Here is a 20,793-nt window from a genome sequence, read left to right on the forward strand (position 1 = left end):
TTTTTTTCCTGAGATAATTCATCATAAACTTTCCTTGTCTCTGTGCTTTTAGTAATCTTTCAAGATTGCCAGCATATATGATTTCTTCCTACTTCTTACAGGTCTTCATTAGAATTCATTGTTAATCGTAAATTAATTTTAATGGATTGTTCATTTTAAGTTCAATTCTATCTTCTCTCTACTGTACTAAAACAAAAATAGCAAATAACTCACCTGAGAATTTCAAAGGAGAAATTGCCTCACAGCACATAAGCACATAGGCTTCCTGCTTGGAAGGGTATACTTCTGTCCCCGATAGGGCAAGGAGGCATGAGAACACATTGATGTTACAGTGAATGGGCGCTGCCAGGCAGGTGGCATTGACATTCTAGCACACTGGATATTAAAGAAGCTCGATTTCAAAAGAATAGAACTATGTTGACAAAATAAATACTGGAGACCACTTAGACCTTTAATTCTTAGGTATGTTGTCTGTGCTATACAGATGACAGTGAAAAAGTCTGTTTCCATATGAAATTGATGGTAGGTAATCAGCTTAGATTTTGCAGACACCTTACTTTGGCTTTGCTGAGGGCAGTGCCCACCCTGGAGAGTGAACCTCGAGGTGGAGAGAAGGATGGGTGGCCAGGTCCTGAAAGAGCTAGCCCTAGCAGTAGACCACCTTCTTTTTCTCAGTGCCGCATTTCACGTAAGGCCATTGTTTACATGCTCTGGCTCCCTGACCTCAGAGGGAGAGTGATATTGAATGGGTACAAATGGATTTATGTGGTTATCTCACATCAAGGTGGTTTTCTGTGTTTTAAATGAGTCATATGGAGATAGTTGTTATTTTGTGTTGGAATACTACAACAGTAGTTCCTCATATTTACCTTTATCTCATTTTATATCCCCAAATTGAGTTTGTGAAGATTGTTAAAAATGGGAATATTTATATACTACATGCACCTAAAAATTCTATTTTGGGGAAGGTGGGGGCTTGCAATACTATTTTGGACTCAACCTGTGTAATGTTTTTTCTGAAGTTACTGTGATTAGGGCAATAAAAGTCTTTTTGGTAACAATTTGTTCCAATTTTAGAAACCTTGTTAATTAAAATGAATATAATAGTTTCATTTAGCAGCTTTAATACAAACATGAAGATAGAATTTGAGAGATTGATTTAATAAATAATGACTTAATTAAGGGCACCCAGTTATTGTGCTAGAAACAAATCTAGCAGGTATAACATGTGATTTCATTTTCCAAATAATTCTTTACTTTTCATAAGTAAAGATTTAATGTGCCAATAAAATAGATTTAGTTACATTCCATTTCTCTGCTTCTCAAAAAAACTGTAGGTGTGCTTACTTCCCATTCTTTCTTCATGTCTGTCCTCATTGGCCTTTATGCCTCCACTGTCCCCTGATACTGCTCTTGTCACAGTGATGGCCAGGCTCTGTGCTGCCAGGTTTTCCAATTACATCCTCCCCATTGTACACTACCTCTCAGCTGCATGGTCAGTTGACCGGTACCTCTTGGTTCACAGTGATTTTTCCTCAAGGCTTCCATGACCCCAGATTTTTTTGCTTCCTGCCTTTCTCACTCACAGAGCATCTAGGTAATAGAATGCTTAGCACCAAGTCCTGGACTTACTCTTTCTCCATTCTCCATCCCATATTTGTCAGCACTGTCAGCAAACATTAGTTCTGCCTCCAAGTAATATCTCAAATCTATTATTCGTTTTCTTCCATTTCTACAGCATGTTCTTTAATCCAAGGCAGTGTAGGGTTTCTTGAGCTTCCTAACTTGTTTTCCTGCCTCCATTTTTACCCTCTAGGATCCATTTTCCACATAGTATCAAGAATTATTAAAAACAAAATAAAAATTTTAATCCATGTAGGATCCAGAGTTAAACAAAAAGCAAAAATCTTTAATCATATCACTGCCTTGCATAAAACTCTTCTGGTAGACTTCTTAGTTCACTTAGAATAAAATCTGTTTGTTTTTATTGTTTGTTTGTTTACCGTATTCTATCATGCCCTACTTAATTTGGCTGCTGCCTGCTTTCTTAGCACATAGAGCTATGCCTACTATATACCATGTTCAGGTTTTTACAGTTGCTCATCTTCTACTGGTCAGGTAGGGTCTTTTAGATCAGATGTTTACCTCTTCAGAGTGGTTTTCCATAACCACTTTGTGTACATTGGTCCCCTCACCTCACCTTAGCAGTCACTTCTAGCCTTTTATTCTGTTTTATTTTCTTCATATCACATGTCATATCAGAAATAATTTATTTATCTGTTTATTGTCTAATTTCCGCAGTTAGAATGTGTGTTCAACACAGTAAGAAAGGGCTTTGTGTGCTCTGTTCTTCACTTGTTAGAGCATTACCTGGCATATCAGAGGGGCTCAGTAAGTCCTGCTGATTGGACAAAGGAATAAATGTCCCCTTAGATTTACTTAGAAAAGAGAATGGTTTCCCTCTTTGGTTTTAACTTCCTTCACTTCTCAGATTTAAAATGTGAAAGGTCAGTGTACTTTTGTCATCAGTCTGTGAAGTAAAGCTAAGAATACCAAGTACATTCAAATGGAGAAAAATTTATTCTTTTTTATGTTAAGGGAGACATTAGAAGCATCAGCACTTTAAAGTTTGCTAGAAAAATTACTGAGATTGCAGATTGGAATTTTTGATATATTGTCACCCTTGGAATCTGAAATATAATGTACTGCAACTTAGGTGCAGCCCTTGTTACATGATATTTAGCTGTTGAAGATGGTTTTCAAGTATGTAAAATTAAGCATATTAATCTAAGAAACTCTCTCCACATTCATAGGATGTAATCCCTGTTCATTACTACCTAATACCTCCACCCACAAAGACTAAGAATGGCAGCAAAGATAAGGAAAAAGATCCAGAAAAAGAGAAAGATTTAAAAGAAGAGTTTACTGAAGCATTACGAGATCTTAAAATTCAGTGGATGACAAAGTAGGTTTTTAAATGTATTTTAATTCTTCAAATGTTTAGTTTTATTTTCCCACTTATAACAATATTGTGTATGTATACATAGACTATCTTCAAAAATATTAAGAGCAGATGGTAGGATTACAGGTGGTTTTAAATTTTCTTGTATTTATATTTTTGTAATTACCTTTTATGATAAATTTTTTAAATTTTTATTTTAATAACTTATTCTAATTTCCTCTTAGAAGAGAATTTTATTGGAAGGTATAAAAATCACCTTGGCCCACACTCCAAAGATAGTTATTGTCCTATTATTATTTTTCTTTGTATTTGTACAGGTAGCAGTATAATGAAGTTGTGTCCTAGTTCTTTAATTACTTTTTTATTATTTAATAGCCCTATAAAATACCATTTTTAATGACTGGGTCTATGTCTGCAGTATTATCGATTTAAGCATTTTATTTGGTGTATGTTCATAGCTTTTCTCTATAATGCTGTGATGAGTATTTTTATACATAAAGATGTTTTTAAAAATTTTGATTGCATCTTAAAAATATAATTATTGAATCAAGTATTTTTAAAAGTCATCTTGATGTTTTGTCAGATTGCTTCTTAGATTGACTGTAAAAATTTATACTCCATCTAGCAATATATATGTATGCTACTACAGGATGCAAAAAAAGCCATTATTGGCTCTCTTAAATTACATTTCTTTAGTTATTATTGAAGTTGAGCTCTTTTACTGTTATCCTTCAAGGTATAGTTTCTGTCAATTGAACATATTCTTTGCCCATTTTTCTATGGAGACATTAGATTTTTCTTGTCAATTTAAACTTTTTAATATAAAAAATATTAATATTATTCTGTACTTGTCACAGATTTTTCCCCAGCTTGTTCTTTGACTTTTAGTGTACTTTTTACATAGTAGAAATTTATTCTATGTAGTCGAATCAGTTGCTTTTTCCATTTGTTATGCAATATTTCTTTTACCGCTGATTTTCTGTGGGAGTCATCGTTAGCTATTTATGCAGGTTATATGGTCTAAGTGGGAACAGAAGTTACATAATGTGAAAATAATTTTCAGAGATTGAACCATTATAATGCAGTTCACTTTGAAATTACCTTTCCATGTAATACTAGGTTGTATCTCTACCAGAAGTCAAAGTCTTTAGGTCTGTCTCTAGCTGATTGTAGGATGTTGCAAACATCAAGAAAGTGAAAAGAACAATCTATAAAAATGAGAGAAAATATTTGCAAATCATATATCTCTAAGAAACTTACATCCAGAATATATAAAGTCTCTTACAACTCAGTAATACAAAGGCAAATGGCCCAATTTTAAAAATGAACAAAGAATCTGAACAGACGTTTCTATAAAGAAAATATACAAATGGCCAATAAGCTCATGAAAAGATGCTCAACATCATTAGTCTTCAGGAAAGTGCACATCAGAACCACAATGAAATACCACTTCACGTTCACTGGCATAGCTAGAATCAAAGTCTAAGTTTTGGCAGGTATATGGAGAAAGCATAATCCTCAGACATTGCTGGTAGGAATGCAAAATGGTGAAGCCTTTTTGGAAAACAATCTTGCTGTTCTTCAAATGATTAAACATAGTTTCCATATGGCCCATCAGTTCCACTCCCCTGTATATACCCAAGAAAAATGAAAACCTATATTCACACAAAAACACACGAAAGTTTATAGCAGCATTATTAAAGGCCAAAAGGTGGAAACAACCCAAATGTCCATTAGCTGATGAATAGATAAACAAAATGTGGTATAGCCATACAGTCAAATACTATCCAGCCACAAAAATGACTGATGCATGCTACAGCACGAGTGAACCTTGAAAACAGTATGCTAAGTAGAAGTAGCCAGTCACAAAAAACCACATATTACATGATTCCATTCATATTAAATGTCCAGAATAGGGAAATCTATAGAGACAGAAAGTAGATTAGTGCTTGCTGAGGGCTGTGGAGGCTGGAGAAGGGTTGACAGCTAAAGGGTGTGGGGGTTTCTTTTTGTGTTAATGAAGATGTTTTAATGTTGACTGTGGTGATGGTTGCATATATCTGTTAATATACTAAAAACCATTGAAATATATACTTTTAAAATGGATGAATTATATGATATGTGAAATATCTCTGTTTTTAAAAAATGAAATTGCAAATCTTGTAAAACATGCAAGATTTAGTGAAATTAATGCAAATGATGTTAGAGAATAAGACTAATTATTCACAAAGCCATAGCAAATGTGATTAGACTATTCAGAAACATCAAGGAGAAAAATTAAAAAGGTTCTTGACCCAATAGGTATTTTAGAAGAAAACAGCAAAGAATTTAGAGGCCCTTTGTAGAATTTATGAAACCTTAGAATATTCTGGGGGGGAAAAAACCTTCTCTATACTTAAGCTGTAGTAGTTTCAAGTATAAAGCGAAAATGTTGGTTTTGCTGTTGTATAATTGTTGGAGGGGGTGGAAAGAAAAAAACAACTTGATTCAGTTTTTGTACCAAGAATTGGTGCAGATTTTGTTGTATTAAGTTAAATTTATTTTCATAAAAAGCTCCACTATCAAAATCCCAGTTAACCTTATTTTTATACTATTACTATGCAATTTTGGTAATATTTTAAGTGAATTTAATGTAAGTGACCTGTCTCTGATGCTAGTTATTTGCCATTTGGATATTAATTTGGATTGTTTTAACCCTATGGAAGAATTGCCATAGTTTTGTTCAGGTTCCCCATCTGGGAACATGGAATGTCCTTTTTATTCATTCAAGACTTTAGAATTTTCAGAAAAGTTTAAAATTTTCTTCTTGTAGATATTAGATATTTTCTAAATCTTTTAATCTTTCATGCTATTTGTGAATATTTTTCCTCCTTTTTAACAAATCTAATTACAGCTAGTATGTAAGAAAGCTATTGATACACATTTTTATCTGAACATCATATTGAACTCATGATTTAAATAATTTTCAGTTTGATTTTCTTGGTTTTCTGGGTATTAGATATTTTCTAAATCTTTTAATCTTTCATGCTATTTGTGAATATTTTTCCTCCTTTTTAACAAATCTAATTACAGCTAGTATGTAAGAAAGCTATTGATACACATTTTTGTCTGAACATCATATTGAACTCATGATTTAAATAATTTTCAGTTTGATTTTCTTGGTTTTCTGGGTAAGCATTTATACTACCTGCCAATAATGAAATCCTTATCAAAATGATAATTCTTGTCAACCACTATACTTACATTTCAAATTGATGCCATATTTTATTGACTGGAATTTCCAAACAATGTTAAATAATAGAGAAGACAGAAATTTTTTTTTAAAGAAAAAAGTGAATGTTTCTCTCTTTCTTACATACATAGGCTGGATTCTAGTGACATTTATAATGAATTGAAAGAAACATATCCTAATTATCTTCCTCTGTACGTTGCACGACTTCATCAGTTGGATGCTGAAAAGGTTGGACATGTTCATTCTTTATATCTTGTTGGTAATATTAGATAAGGATTGTGTTTTGAATAAAAGTGCATCACTGTCTTTTATTCTTACTGATTAAAAACATGTTTCCTCAAACTTAATGTTGTATTAAGCTGTTTTCATTAAGGTAATTACAGAACCTGACCACTACTGTGAGTTTAGTTTAGCATTCTTTTGTTTGGTTAGTGAGAGTAGTAATAGAGAGGACACCCTAAGGATTGCTTTTGTGACCTTAACCTACAGGGCAAGGAGCAGAAGGCAGTGGTCCTGGCCAGTTGGAAGTCTAAACAATTTGACTGAAAGAATTATTCCTACTTTGCATTAATTTCATTAGTGATTCTCATTTGTCAGAATTGGCCATAGTTCCAGACTGCCCTAACATGGACCAGCTTTCATTAGTAGTCATGGCAGTTAGGAAGGTGCTAGCCATAATCAATTAAAAATCATTAAGGGTTTAGAGTGAACTAGAAAGTGTTCAAAGGAGACCTCTTAAAAGACTTTAACAAGAGAGAAGCAAATTTCTGAGAACACCCTGATAATCACATGTAGACCTTGTTGATTATAATCTTGTTTACTCTTATCTTTGTGTTTTTAATGATGGATGAGAAAGAATTTGTTTCATCAGCTAGTCTTTTTGTTTCCTTCTGTTTTTATGTAGTGTGGGACCGGAGTAGTAACATATCCAGTCACATTTCTAGAGTCTTAAGATACACAGAAAAGGAGTTGCCTTTGGTAAAAAAAAACAAAACGTTTTACATTTTTATGAGCTTTATATTTTGCTTACTATCACCATTGAGCTCCAGGAGGGAATGTAAATTAGGTATTGTCACATCTGAGCTCCAGCTTTCTAGAGATGTTGGCAATTAGAAAAACCACATTAGGAGATGGCACAGAGCCCCTGGGCTGCAAGTAGATTACATAGTCCTCTCACAATTCAGTTGCAATTCTACAGAAGTGAAAATGCTTTCATGTACTGATTGCTATACTGATTTTTTATTATTTCATTTTTCCTCCCCAGGAACGAATGAAAAGACTGAATGAAATTGTTGAAGCTGCAAATGCTGTTATTTGTCATATAGATCAGACGGCCCTGGCAGTTTATATTGCAATGAAGACTGATCCCAGGCCTGATGCAGCTACTATAAAAAAGTACCTAACCAGTAAATAATCTTCCTTGCATCTCATTTCTTAGTTACTTGTTTAAAAAGTAGGGACTAATGTTATGGAAAATAATGCTCTTCCAATGTTTGTTGTATCTTTATAATTGGGATTATCAGTATTTGGATAGTCCCTCCTTAGAAATTTTGTAATAATTTTAAAACTAAGCCCCAGAAAAGTAATTTGCTTTCTTTACCATTTGCTGTTGAGGTAGAGGGACTTGAATAGCTGTGATTAGGCAATCCAGCCCCTTGAGGATTTCTGTGAACTGGACCATGTAGAGAAGTCAAAAGCATAACACTCTATAAAATTAATCTTCAAACTATTTATTGACCAATAGCATGATAAACCTAAAATTTAGTTTGTAATGCCTAGTGAAATAAATGATAAAAAATAAAATTAGGTTAAAACTATTATCTGGCAACTTTAGTTTTATGGAATTGACTTTATAGTATGACTTGGGGAGAATTTATAGTTTAGCTTTTATAACACCTAATGCTATCTATATATACGTAGAGAAGCTTACTGGGGTTTATGCATGATTGGTATGGTTGCTTCCATCTAAGAGTGTGGTTTCCATATGTTGGTGTGAACAAACTGCCATTTGAATCAAGCTGCCATTTGAACTAATAAACTAAAACTGTTGCAGTTGCCTGAAAGTACTGTAATTTTCCTTAAAAATTTTAGCAGTTTCAGTATTTTATTCTCCATGAAACATTTGGATTCTAAACTGCTAGAACACTTGCCCCATTATGTTGTTTATATTGATATTGTAGGATCTTACGACTCTTACAAGCAGTAATTTTCAAGTAGAATAAAATTTATTTAAAATTGGTTATTTGGTCATTGTTAGTACTATTTCATATTTTCCAAAAGAATAATCTTAAAACATTGCCATTTTGTTGTTGTTAATGATAATAATAATGGTGTAGCCACTATTTATTAAGTGCCAATTACATACAAGGGACTGTTTGAGTCATTTTAAATAACATTGTCTCATTTAAATTTAGTCTTCCAGACAACATGTGAAGTAGGGATATTTTTAACCCCCTTTTATAGAAGAGGAAACTGAAGTTTAGAGAGATTAGATGACTTGGCTAAGGTTCCAGTGCTAGGAAGTGGGAAACCCATAGTCAAATCAGTACCTGTCTCCAAAGCCTGGGCCTTTCATTTCTCCTAAAATTCCTACTCCCTTCTTGAGAAGATGAACATAACCTCAAAAAATTCTCACAAAAAACAATAGGCACATCACCACCCTGCCTTCCCATCCTCGTTGCTTTCCTTCCGTTTTAGGGTGAGAAGACTCTGACAGGGGTGGGAAAACCTGCAGCCTTGGGGCCACATGTGGCCTTCTGGATCCTTGAGTGCAGCCTTTTGACCAAATCCAAGTTTTACAGAACAAATCCTTTTAATATAGTGTGTATGGCTCATACATGTATGGCTCATTTTGAAATTTCAGTAAATATTAAGGTCCATGTTTTCTAAATTTTACCATCCACAGAGGAAACTAAATTCCATATTTAAGTGAGCCAGAAATACAATATTAGTTTTGTTTTCTTATTAGACTTTTTTTCTATTTTTATCTCAATTTTTTACAAAAATTCTACTCTTTGGAGAATGCTGGGCACTGAGTCCAATGGCTATCAGAAATAAACTGGGATAAAACTAGAAAGGAGCCATAAAACCTTGTAAAAATGCAAAGAGTGAAGCTGTTTTAAGTTTTAGTAGCATTGGATCAGCTTGTCCATCCTTGTAATTAAGGTATTTTTCTCCGGGCCTTTGCTTTGGCCTGACTGAAATGGATTCTGATGAAGGTTGGTTGTTTTTGAACAGAGTACCATATCCAAACTTGAAATCCATTGAAGACAAGATGCTATCAGAAAATATTTAATATTTCATATAAGTATTATCTTTTGGCAAATAGCAGCAGACTTAAACATTGATTTCTCATTTCTATGCAAAATTTCTTTCACTTAAATCACTCATGTCAAAAATTATAGCCATTTTATAGTCTTAAAAATGATAACTTTTTGTTGCTCATCTAATGTTTTAGTTAAATTGAAACTGCACTTTACTTACTTAAGCATTAAAGTATCTGATTCAAATTAAGTTGCTTCCTAAAAGGTACCTATTATCACCTTGATGGGTACCTAATTAGATTTAATTCAAAAGATGTTTATTGAGCAAATACTACATGCAAGGCATCACCGAGAGGGACTTAAGAAATGAACAAGGCAGACCCTCTCTAATCTTAGAAAATTTATAATCCAGAAGATGAAATTGCCAAATAGGAAGTGATTAAGAGATATATGAAATATAATAAATATTTTAAAATGTAAAAGCCTATAGGGAGGAAAGCCCCATAGATTAACAAGGTATTCAACCTTAGCCAGTCAGTACTAAGTTACAAGAAAGTAGAAAAGGAATATTCCACGTTTGGAGAATTTAGATTATTGGATCAGAGGGTACTAAAACAGAAAGAGATTTCACAGGTAATTTAATCAAACTCCGGTGAGAACAGAACACCTGTGTCATCTCCAACTCAGCTTCCAAATTCTGCATCCTTCCAGCCCTTCTCTTGGCAGCCAGGACCCATCAGTCAGTGTTAGCATGGATGAGGAAAATTGCCTGTCAGTCCATTTCTGTTCCAGGGCCCCCTTTCTCTTCACAAAATAGGGATAATAATTATGCTTGATTCCTGGGGTTGTTGTAAAGTGTAAATGAAGTACTGCTAGGAAGCCATGAAGGATGGCACCTGGCATCTGAGGGGTGTGAGGCTCAGTAAATTAGAAGCTCTGTCAATGTCCCACAGCTTTTAAGTCCCAAAAGGCTATTCGTAAATCCTTTCGTTCTTCAGTCCAAAGTAACCAAGCAGTCCCCAGACACATTTCCACAAAAAGGGAGTGAAAGTTGGTCCTTTAAAGCTTTGAAACTTTGCTCATATGCACTTAGGCATCTTTTAGACATAGTTTCATCTACATTGCAAATGTATTGAGGTTGGTAACTGCCTTCTTAGATGAACTCTGCAAATGTAAAAGAATTTGACAGCTCTGGTATCCACATTGCCTCCCCACTCGCTTTCAAGGTACAGGATCAAATGGGCTTTGAACCTCTGAGAATGCCCCAGTCTTAGCAAACATTTCAGAAGCAGCATTTTCCATGGTACTTAGCCTTCATGTTCCTGCCATGTAGCCTCTTAAATTAACAGGACTCCTAGGCATGCAGGATTAGTGGCTGAGCCCTTGAGCCCTCAAACTGTTGGTTTGATAATTGTCTTTCCTACTGATTTTGTTGATCATATAATCCTAGCAGATTTCACATGTTGCACATTTCACTCTGGTTCCTGCAGAACCACTCTTACTGTTAGACAAGTCATCCCACATCTAAGTGCCTCGTCATTTCCTCAGCACTTTTAGTCCTCATTGTCTTCACACACGTTGTGAGTTAAACAGAATGCCTCAAATAAACATTCAAGAGACTAACGCTTTTTCCTGGAGTGTAGGTTGTTATTGTATTTCATTCAACAGTGAAATGATTTGTTGAGTGTCTGTTCTGTGCTGCACATTTTCCTAGGCACCTGGAGTGCATTGGGGGGAAACAAAGATGGATGCCCCAAAGCAAGGCAGTTTACCATAATGATTAAGAGCACAGATTCCAGAACCAGACTGCTGAGACTTTGAACAAATTTCCTCTCATGTCTTTGGAACTCAGTTTACTCCTTTGCAAAATGGCAGTAATTAACAGTATCTTAATAGAATTGTTTTGAGTGTGAGTGAATTAATGTTAAAATGCTAAGACAGTTGCTGACTCATTCAGAGTAAGATTATATTTGTTTGCTCCAGTCATGAAAGTTCTTCACTAGAATAACCTCTGTGCATACACATGGACTAATATGTAATACAGTAATTGCATTTATAAGAAATCTAAGGACTTAATAGATACTGGCTTGATTAAGAGATATGTAGCTAACAGAATTTAGAATAGTGATTAATCTTTCAACTCTATTGCTTATGACATTCTATTTCAAGCAGGTACAGCTACCCTAACTCATTTAATCATGTGTGTATTATAGTGGCTCATTTGATATTTATTAATAATAAGGCATTTTATTTGATGAACAGTACAAATGTATGTACATAAATATATAATATTTCTGCATTGTAAATCTTCAACAAAAGAGTGCATGAATTTAATTTCAGGTAAGACTCTTTTGAAGACATTTTACTGATATGTGACATATTTTTTGATTTGCTATATAGTGATATGGACAAACAAAAATCTACCCTGGTAGATGCCCTTTGTAGGAAAGGCTGTGCACTGGCAGACCATCTTCTTCACACACAGGCTCCAGATGGGGCTGTTTCAAGTGATATAGAAGGAAAAGAAGAGGAGGGAGAAAGTACTTTGGATTCTCTGGCAGAAACATATTGGGAAACTACAAAATGGACTGATCTTTTTGACAATAAGGTAACTTTTCTGCTTCTTGTTTTACAACAGTTCTTGGGGTTACCTGACAAACTTCTCTTGTGCCTCATTGCTTGCCAGAAGAGGAGGAGGCTCATCTCTGAAGAAGACATTCTGTTTAGCCTGATACCACATGTGTCTTACCTGTTTTAAAAACATTTAACCATTATTTTGTCTGAGTGCAAAGTGGCTGTTTAACCACAATAATTTTGAAAACACTTTGAGAATATATGTAGTAGTCTTTTAGTTAAACCAGTCATGTATAAAGCTAAAATAAAGTCTTATAAAAATTGTCTTCAGGCCTCACCACATCTATTCATGTGCTAATTTGTTGGAGGTAGGAGATTAGGAGGAGGAGGGAGGAGTATACTTGTTAGTTTAGGTATTCTTTATTTTCCTCCAAACTCTTGAACTTCCAAATAACTGTCATCTTGATTTGTAGCTAATCAGTTTTAAAACCCAGTTTTGGTAAAAGTAACATTGATGAACTTATTTGGATTTTAGTTATAAAAACATTTCAAATCCCTTTAGCTCTCCACTATAATTCTTAACAGTAGAAGTTATATAAGTTTTTATCAATCTTACTTTCCTGTGGAGATAAAGGAAATAAAGTAAGTGAAATCAGTAGGATTCTCCTCACCCAGCCCAGAGGAGAAAAAATCATTTTGTTTTGATAGACAGATGCTTGTTCTCAGGATTAATTATGATAATTTGCAGTAAAGAACTGAGGAAGTAGGAAAAAATTCTTCCTATATGCTTCAGATTGTCCCACTACAAAACAGTGGTACATTTATGGCAGATACTCAATCATATTCATGAAACTGAAGGAGTCAGTATTGCACCAGAGAGTTAAGATTTTTGATCTGAAATTAGACCCCTTCAGTTTGCCTCTAACCACTTTTACCCGTGATCTCAGGCAGGTTACTAAATTTTGATGCCTCACTTTGTTATTACACTACCTACCATATAGGCCGTTATGAATGAGTGTAAAGTACTTGGAAGGTTCCCAACAGTATTTGCTGTTACTGTTAACAGTTATCGAGGGCCTGCTATGTGCCAAACACTACTGGCTTCTGGAAACAAAGACATATAATAACCTGGTCCCTGTCTTTGAGGAATGTAACAGAGATCCATAAACATTTGGTGAACATCATAACAAAATTCTTATAAATAATTCTGTTTTTGCAATAATACTACTGTATTGGGAGCTTTGCATTATATTATCTATGTACTACATTTATGGCAACAATTGTTCAACATTTTACTTGGCTTTAGAGTACAAATCAGTGTAACACAGCGGTCCCCAACCTTTTTGTCACCAGGGACCAATTTCATGGAAGACAGTTTTTCCACAGATTGCGGGTGGGGGGAGAGGCGGAGCTCAGGTGGTGATGCAAGCGATAGGGAGCAGCTGGAAATACAGGTGAAGCTTCACTCACATGCCGCTCACCTGCTGTGCTGCCTGGTTCCTAACAGGCCATGGACTGGTACAGATTTGCGGCCCGGGTATTGGGGACCGCAGATGTAACAGGATTCCTCTCCTTGAGTACATTCTCCACATTCTAAAGTGGAGACCAAAAATGTAAATAAATGATTACAAATATATTTGACAGGTATAAAACTTGTACAAAAGGAACATGTTTATATAATCCAATACTTTTTTGTTTGTTTTTTTACTTTTTTCCTCATTTGAAATTTTGGTAATTTATAACTGCAGTCTCCAACTCCTGATTTGCAGGCCACACATCAGTAGGTGAGCAGCAGGCAAGGGGGTGAAGCTTCAACTGTATTTACAGCCACTCCCCATTGCTCACATCACCACCTGAGCTCTCCCTCCTGTCAGATCAGCAACGGCATAAGATTCTCACAGGACTGTGAACCCTACTGTAAACTGCACACTTGAGGGATCTAGGTTGCACCCTTCTTGTCAGAATCTAATACCTGATAATCTGAGGTAGAGCTGAAGCAGTGATGCTAGCACTGCGGAGTGGCTACAAATACAGAATATCGTTAGCAGAGAGGTTTGACTGCACAGAGACCATAATAAATCAGTTACTTGCAGACTCATATCAAAACCCTATCAGTGAGTGGCAAGTGACAATGTAATAATAATAGAAATAAAATGCACAGTAAATGTAATGCACTTGACTCATCATGGGACCATTCCCCACCCACCTCCGGGTCCATAGAAAAATTTTTGTGAAACCAGTCTGGTGCCAAAAGGTTTGGGACTACTGATTTGTAGAGACTATATTTTTGGATTCTTATCCCAATTTGTATTTTTACAATTATTTTTGTTAGCTCTGGTTTCTTTTGCATGAAGAGGTTATTTTAAAATGAATTTCAACAGCTAGTGATTTCTCATAATACTAGTTTTCTTCCCCAAAATAAATGATCTGTTCTGAGGAATACCTGGCTCTTCTGAAGACATTAATTATTCTTTTAAAAAGTTTTTAAAGGCCGGGCACAGTGGCTTACGCCAGTAATCCTAGCACTCTGGGAGGCCAAGGCCGGAGGACTGCTTGAGCTCAGGAGTTTAAGACCAGCCTGAGTAACAGTGAGATCCTGTCTCTACTAAAAATAGAAAAATTAGCCAGGCATGGTGGCGCACACCTGTAGTCCCAGCTATTTGGGAGGCTGAGGCAGGAGGATCGCTTGAGTTCAGGAGCTTGAAGTTTCAGTGAGCTACAATGATGCCACTGCACTCTATCCAGGGTGACAGAGTAAGACTCTGTCTCAAAAAAAAAAAGTTTTAAAAAATTTACTCAATGTAACATATTCATTTTAAAAGCTATACTTCTGTTAAAACCTTAATTCTTTTATTATTAAAGCTATGTGCCTTAAAATGTAAATATATCGTAAGTAAGCTTTATCTTGTTTCATATTATAGGTTTTGACATTTGCATATAAGCATGCATTAGTAAATAAAATGTATGGGAGAGGCCTTAAATTTGCAACTAAACTTGTGGAAGAAAAACCAACAAAAGAAAACTGGAAAAATTGTATTCAAGTAAGTGATTTTTAAAATGTCACTGTTAAGTGTCATTTCAATATTGCATAGTAACAAGATAACTAGAAAAGTTTGGGGTGGAAATACATAAGAATACTGATTTTATCGTGACCAGTTATACTTTAATTAATGTAATGTGAACTATAAAATAAATATATGAGAGACAGTCAATGAGCTATTTAAATTTTAAGAACATTTTTTACTCCTATCCATTAAAATGTGTATTTAGCCTCAAATATTTTCAGCAAGGACAAAATGCATTTTGAATCTTGTATAATTAGAAGACAGTTTTCCTTTTTGAAGGAACCAATTCCTTTTAAATACATGTTACCTCAATTCTAAAATGGTTGGACTTTTAGAGTTTATGTTGAATTTTATTCTTCATTCAAGGTGATAGGCCATTTTTGTTAATTATTTGATCATATATCACATAGACAGAAATTCTATAGTTGAGTTTTCTCCATAAGTTAATTGTCAAGTTTTTTTTATAAGTAAGTTTTAATTATTGTAGTCTTACCTTGTCTTTGGCCAGTTGGTTTGCATGTATGAAGGTAGGGGATTTTGGTGATTCCAAATGCAGCTAAGAGGCTGATCTGGGTTAGTTATACTTTATATTAAAAGTATGCTTTGGATGTCAAATGGGACTGGTAGGTTCCTCTGAAATTTTTTTATAATTAGAGTAAGGTATAAGTTATCTTTACTCTTAAAACTTTTTCTGTTTACCTTCACCAGTCAGTCCAAATTGTAAAACATTTAAAATTGGCTCCTTCAGATCTTTGACTAGATTAAGAGAACTCTTTCTGGAGCCAGTTGTTGATATGTCTGTGTGATTCTCATCACATAAAATATAATCTGAGTACTTATGTCTGTGAAGCCAGTGATCTCCTCCCACCCCGGACATTCACCTCAGGGATGTTTTAGAACTTGTCTCCCCTCTACTCTGCCCCCCTACTGTCTGTTCTCCACACACAGCAGCCAGAAAAGATGTCTGGTGATTCTCCGTCACATTTGTAATAAAATCCAAACTCCCCCCTGTGGCCTAGAAGGCTCCTGCCTACCTCTCCAGCCCTGTCTCATACCACTTTGCCCTTATAAATTCTGCCTCTGCCACAGCAGCCTCTCTCTGTTTGGCTAAAGCAGCCACACCCTTCCCAATGAAGGATTTTAGCACTGTTACAACTATATGGAAAGCTCTTCCCCTAGATTTTCAGAGATTTTTTTCTTGTCATTCAAATTCAACTTAAATGTCATCTCAGAAATCCTTTCTTGACTGTGTAACTACCCACTTAAACTTTGTATTGTATCAGGTATTATTTTTACTATATGCCTGATAAATATCTTAATTATTTACTTGTTTATTCATCCATTTATTAGTTTGCTTATTATTATTTGTTTTTCCTGAAAGTGGGAGTTGAGTTTGTTCGGTGCTGTTTTCCTGATGCTTAGAACATTATTTGACTTAATAGTGGGCTCTCAGGAAAAATGAAAGGAAGTTAGGTTGGTAGGAAGGAACGGAACAAGTAGGTTAAGTTGGAAGGAAGAAAGGAAGACAGAAAGGTTAGTGGGAAAGAAGGAAAGTTGGTAGAGATAATAATCAGGCAGAAAGTTGGTTGATTAGTTGTTAGTTAAGAAAAGTTGATTGGTAGGAAGGACGGACAGTCAGTGGGCGGATGAGTTGATGGCTGATGGAAGGAAGATTCTATATGCTACTACTTTATTATTACTGAATATTTAATACAGAATTTATCCTCAATATTGAGCTTGAAAATCTGTCATTTCCTTTGGTAATATGTTACTGTGTTTTGTTGTAGCTGATGAAGTTACTTGGATGGACTCATTGTGCATCTTTTACTGAAAACTGGCTCCCCATCATGTATCCTCCTGATTATTGTGTATTCTAAAATAGAAACCAAAACTTTAAATTTTTAAAAAGAAAGTTTTATAGTGAATGGATATAAAAACAAATTTGTGGCGTTTTTAGTCTAATGCATGTTTTCATCCACTATCAAATACTGATTATTAAAATGATGTGTATTTATCAGCAAATTCACTGGCGTGTGGCTTAATACATGTAAATCTAGACCTCTGACATCATGGTGTTTTTTTAATGCCTCACCGTTGCTGGCTTGGGGATATGCCCTGCCTGCCAGCACCCATGCCTATGAGTTGGGTTGCAGCTTATACATGCATGATAGGTTTTGAACAGTAACTTTTAACTGCAAACCTGTAAAATTCTATTTTTTATTTTATAAATGAACAGGGTTTTAACATGCTCAACTTTTTTTTCAATTGTATGAAGGCCTTAAAAAAGCTACATTAAGCGTAGCTAAAATTATTTATTGGACTTAAATGAACGGGGTTTTAACATGCTCAACTTTTTTTTCAATTGTATGAAGGCCTTAAAAAAGCTACATTAAGCGTAGCTAAAATTATTTATTGGACTGAAAATTAAAAGAACTTCATTTCCAGATTTTTTTTTTCTTTTTTCTTTTTTGGCAAACGTTTACATTCAATTACAGGGGGAAAATGGCACAAATGCCTGGCAGTTGCTGGAGCATATAACTATTTCCATAAATCTTCATCTTGGGGTTAATTACAGTCAAGTCATTTGAACATCCTCTTGAAGTGCAGAGCATCAAAATGAACTAATAATACATGTATAAAGTGCCAGACAGCTAAATCTTTATCAGGTATTGTAAAGATACACATATGGTATGTTTATTAAAGTTGAAATAATGTAAAACACGTGAATAAATGTGCAAAACTAAGATCGCAGTACACCATATGCATTCTATACCTTAATTTTTTTTTAATAAAAAATAAAAGTGAATATTGAAGCTTCTTAAAGTTGGTCTTAATTTTTCATAAATAAAATTTGGGCTTATAACAATACATTAAATCCACAGACAAAAAAATTAAACATAAGTTATTTTATAATGTTTCTTATAGTCTTGCAATTATTTGAATATATTTCCAGTTCTTACTGTGTGATTAACTTTTGTGTATGTTTAACTTTTCATTATTTTTATGCTTTTGGCTACAATACCTGCTTCTCATCATTAATGCATGAAATAAACACACACGTAAACAATATTAAAAAGTCTTTAGTTACTTATCTAATAGCAATGGTGTGTGTATGGTTTTTTAATCTTGTTTCCTTAAAATTTACCACTGCAAAAAGACCTACCAATAATCTTGTCATTCATAACTATTTTTGTTTCATCTTATGAAAGCATTAGAACCTTTATGAGAAAATACAAATACGCATATAAACTGCACGCAATTTCTGGAGCATCTAGAGTCTAAAGACCATCCATGAACAACCACATTTGTATTCCCATACGCATATGCATACTTTCACCTGCACAGGTACAGGTCTCCGTATATACAGGTTTATTTAGTCCAATAAGGGAATCACGAAGCTCGGAAAGGGTAGGATGACTTCCCAAGGTCATACTGCTGATTATTGATTACAGAAACCTGTTTTACAGCCCAGGTTTTGCCATTTCAAGGAATAGGAATCAGTAAACTATGGCCCTCAAGCCAAAACTATACTGCTGCCTGTTTTTGTAAATTGTTTTATTGGAACAGAGCCATACCCATCTATTTATGACTCCTATAACTGGAGGCAGTTATACAAAGCTGCTGTGTCAGCTGCTGCTTTTTGTCTGGATTATACTGGGCTTCCATGGTAACAACTGGACCCAGGTAAGCTTTAGAAGTATCCTCAGTAAAATCATTATTGTTTGTCTCTATATGATTAAAAATAATTCAGGCGGTAAGATGGTGCTTTAAAAAATCAGGGGACAGTTTTCCTGTTTTAGTCATGGTGGCCAATGTTTGCGCACAGCCACCAAAGACAACTGAAAGCTAGGTTAACAGAAGTGTGCTCAGTGTTGGTTCTGTGGCCCCTTTCCAATGATTAAAAGTAGTTCCCGGGTGTTACTGGTAGTTTTGCCATCTCCTGGGATTTCTCACTCCTTACTAATATTGACCTGCTTCCTAGGATAACTTCTCTTTACACCAGAAGCGCCCAGTCTGTCCTCTTCTTAGGCACCACAAATCTCAAACCCCTTCTCACTCCACCCCCAGCTCTGATGACATGTCCATAGTCTGGAAACCCTAGCCTGGGTCTTGGCTGTCTAGTCCTGGTTCAGGCACTGACAAGCCAAATCACTTGACCCCCATGGATCCCATCTGGAAACGTATATGGTGTTGGATTCAGTGTGTCTGTTACAACTCAAAAATTATTTAACCAAGGCTTTTCCTTGGCAATGTTTCATTTTCTGTATTCCCAACACCCCAGCGTTAAGAATATATATGTCTTGTCTTTCCCTGCAGGCTCTAAGTCAGAGAAGCCTGTGTAGGCAGATGGATGGGATCCTTTCCATCCCCCCCACCAAAAGGGGGGAAAAATCTCTTGAAAGAATTTTTTTTGAGGAATAAGAAAGACACTCTGAACTTTGAGTCCAAACACAGTAAACTAAGAGGAGAAAACTGCATCGGTATTAATGGGTAATAAATTGAAAAAAGGAAACAGACTAAAATTCCTAGAAACTAGAGAAAGGAGATGTAAGTGCTGCTCTAACATGAAAGGTTCTTGGGCCTCTCCCAGCAGAACTCTTCCCTCCCTGGAAGTGTCAGGGTCAGGATTTGATTGGGAGCAGTGTCCACCAGCACTTCATTGCACTCAGCTCTGCGAAGATACTTTAGTTTCTCTTCTGTATTTTTTAGGGTCCTTACTTTTAAAGCAGCAGAAGGTACTGTTTAGTTTCATTTCAAACTGCTGATTTTGTGAGAGAATTTCAAACAAACAAGGGTATAATTTATTCAATCCATGTCCTCTCAAGTGTCAAACTTGTATAATTATTAATATATGTATAACTACACGTATAAACCAGTATCAGTGCCAGGTGTCATGGTTTTCAGCTAGGACTGCCTGCATTCTCAGTCATATGAACCAAATTCACTCTAGAATCTGACTATGCCAGATCTTATCTAAAATGCAAATGGAATACAAAGCAACTAGAAATAACCTTTTATAATTCCCTTTCATGTTATGTATGATTTTTAAAGTTAATGTATTGACATATTCCTCAGTAATTCTGTGAATAAGCTACCTCAAAATTAAAACTCAGCTTCCAGCAATTTATTTTCGCTCAGGAGTGTACCTTGGTTGGAGTTTGGCAGATCTGAGCTTGGCCTAGATGGTTCTAAGCCTCTTAAAATTTACAATTTTCTGGAAGAACAGAGGGTAGAAGAACAAATTAAAGAACACCCTGATGATCAAGTCCACATAATGCAGTAGATTGAAATGCTAGAAAAAAAGCAAGATGGAGGAGAATCAGAGTGAAAGAGTTAAGAGGCATACTAATCAAACAAGTATGTGGACCTCATTGAGGAGCTGATTGAAATGTCATAACATTTATGAGACGACTGGAAATTTGAACACTGGATATTTTAATGTATTAAGGTTACTAAAAGTAATACGAAATTATGTTTTCACATTTATGGATGTGATAATATTATGGTTATGTATCATTGATATAAGCTGAATTTATAGAAGAAAGGACTTGTGTGATTTGCTTCAAATTAATACAGGAGTGAAGAGATTGGTGGAGGTTTAGGTGAGGCAAAATTTTTTATGAGTTGAAAATTCATGAGAGGGTGGAGGAGTTCACAATCCTCATCTACTTATTTAGCAGATTATTGAACTATAGT

At 35.1% G+C, this 20,793-nt stretch overlaps 1 protein-coding gene across 1 annotated transcript in view; it reads left to right on the forward strand.

Annotated features, from left to right (window-relative positions):
* Positions 1 to 17,122, forward strand: part of TPP2 (tripeptidyl peptidase II) — a 72,180-nt gene extending 55,058 nt beyond the window's left edge. Inside the window, exons 23-28 of the mRNA XM_012644436.1 lie at positions 2,814 to 2,965; positions 6,326 to 6,422; positions 7,459 to 7,589; positions 11,858 to 12,065; positions 14,953 to 15,072; positions 16,884 to 17,122. Coding sequence (XP_012499890.1) covers positions 2,814 to 2,965; positions 6,326 to 6,422; positions 7,459 to 7,589; positions 11,858 to 12,065; positions 14,953 to 15,072; positions 16,884 to 16,973 — 798 coding nt within the window. The 3' untranslated portion in view covers positions 16,974 to 17,122. The remainder of the gene's footprint in view (positions 1 to 2,813; positions 2,966 to 6,325; positions 6,423 to 7,458; positions 7,590 to 11,857; positions 12,066 to 14,952; positions 15,073 to 16,883) is intronic.
* The last annotated feature ends 3,671 nt before the right edge of the window (positions 17,123 to 20,793 follow it).

This window comes from Propithecus coquereli, unplaced genomic scaffold (genome assembly GCF_000956105.1).
Source record: "Propithecus coquereli isolate 6110/MARCELLA unplaced genomic scaffold, Pcoq_1.0 Scaffold212, whole genome shotgun sequence".
Taxonomy (NCBI): domain Eukaryota; kingdom Metazoa; phylum Chordata; class Mammalia; order Primates; family Indriidae; genus Propithecus; species Propithecus coquereli.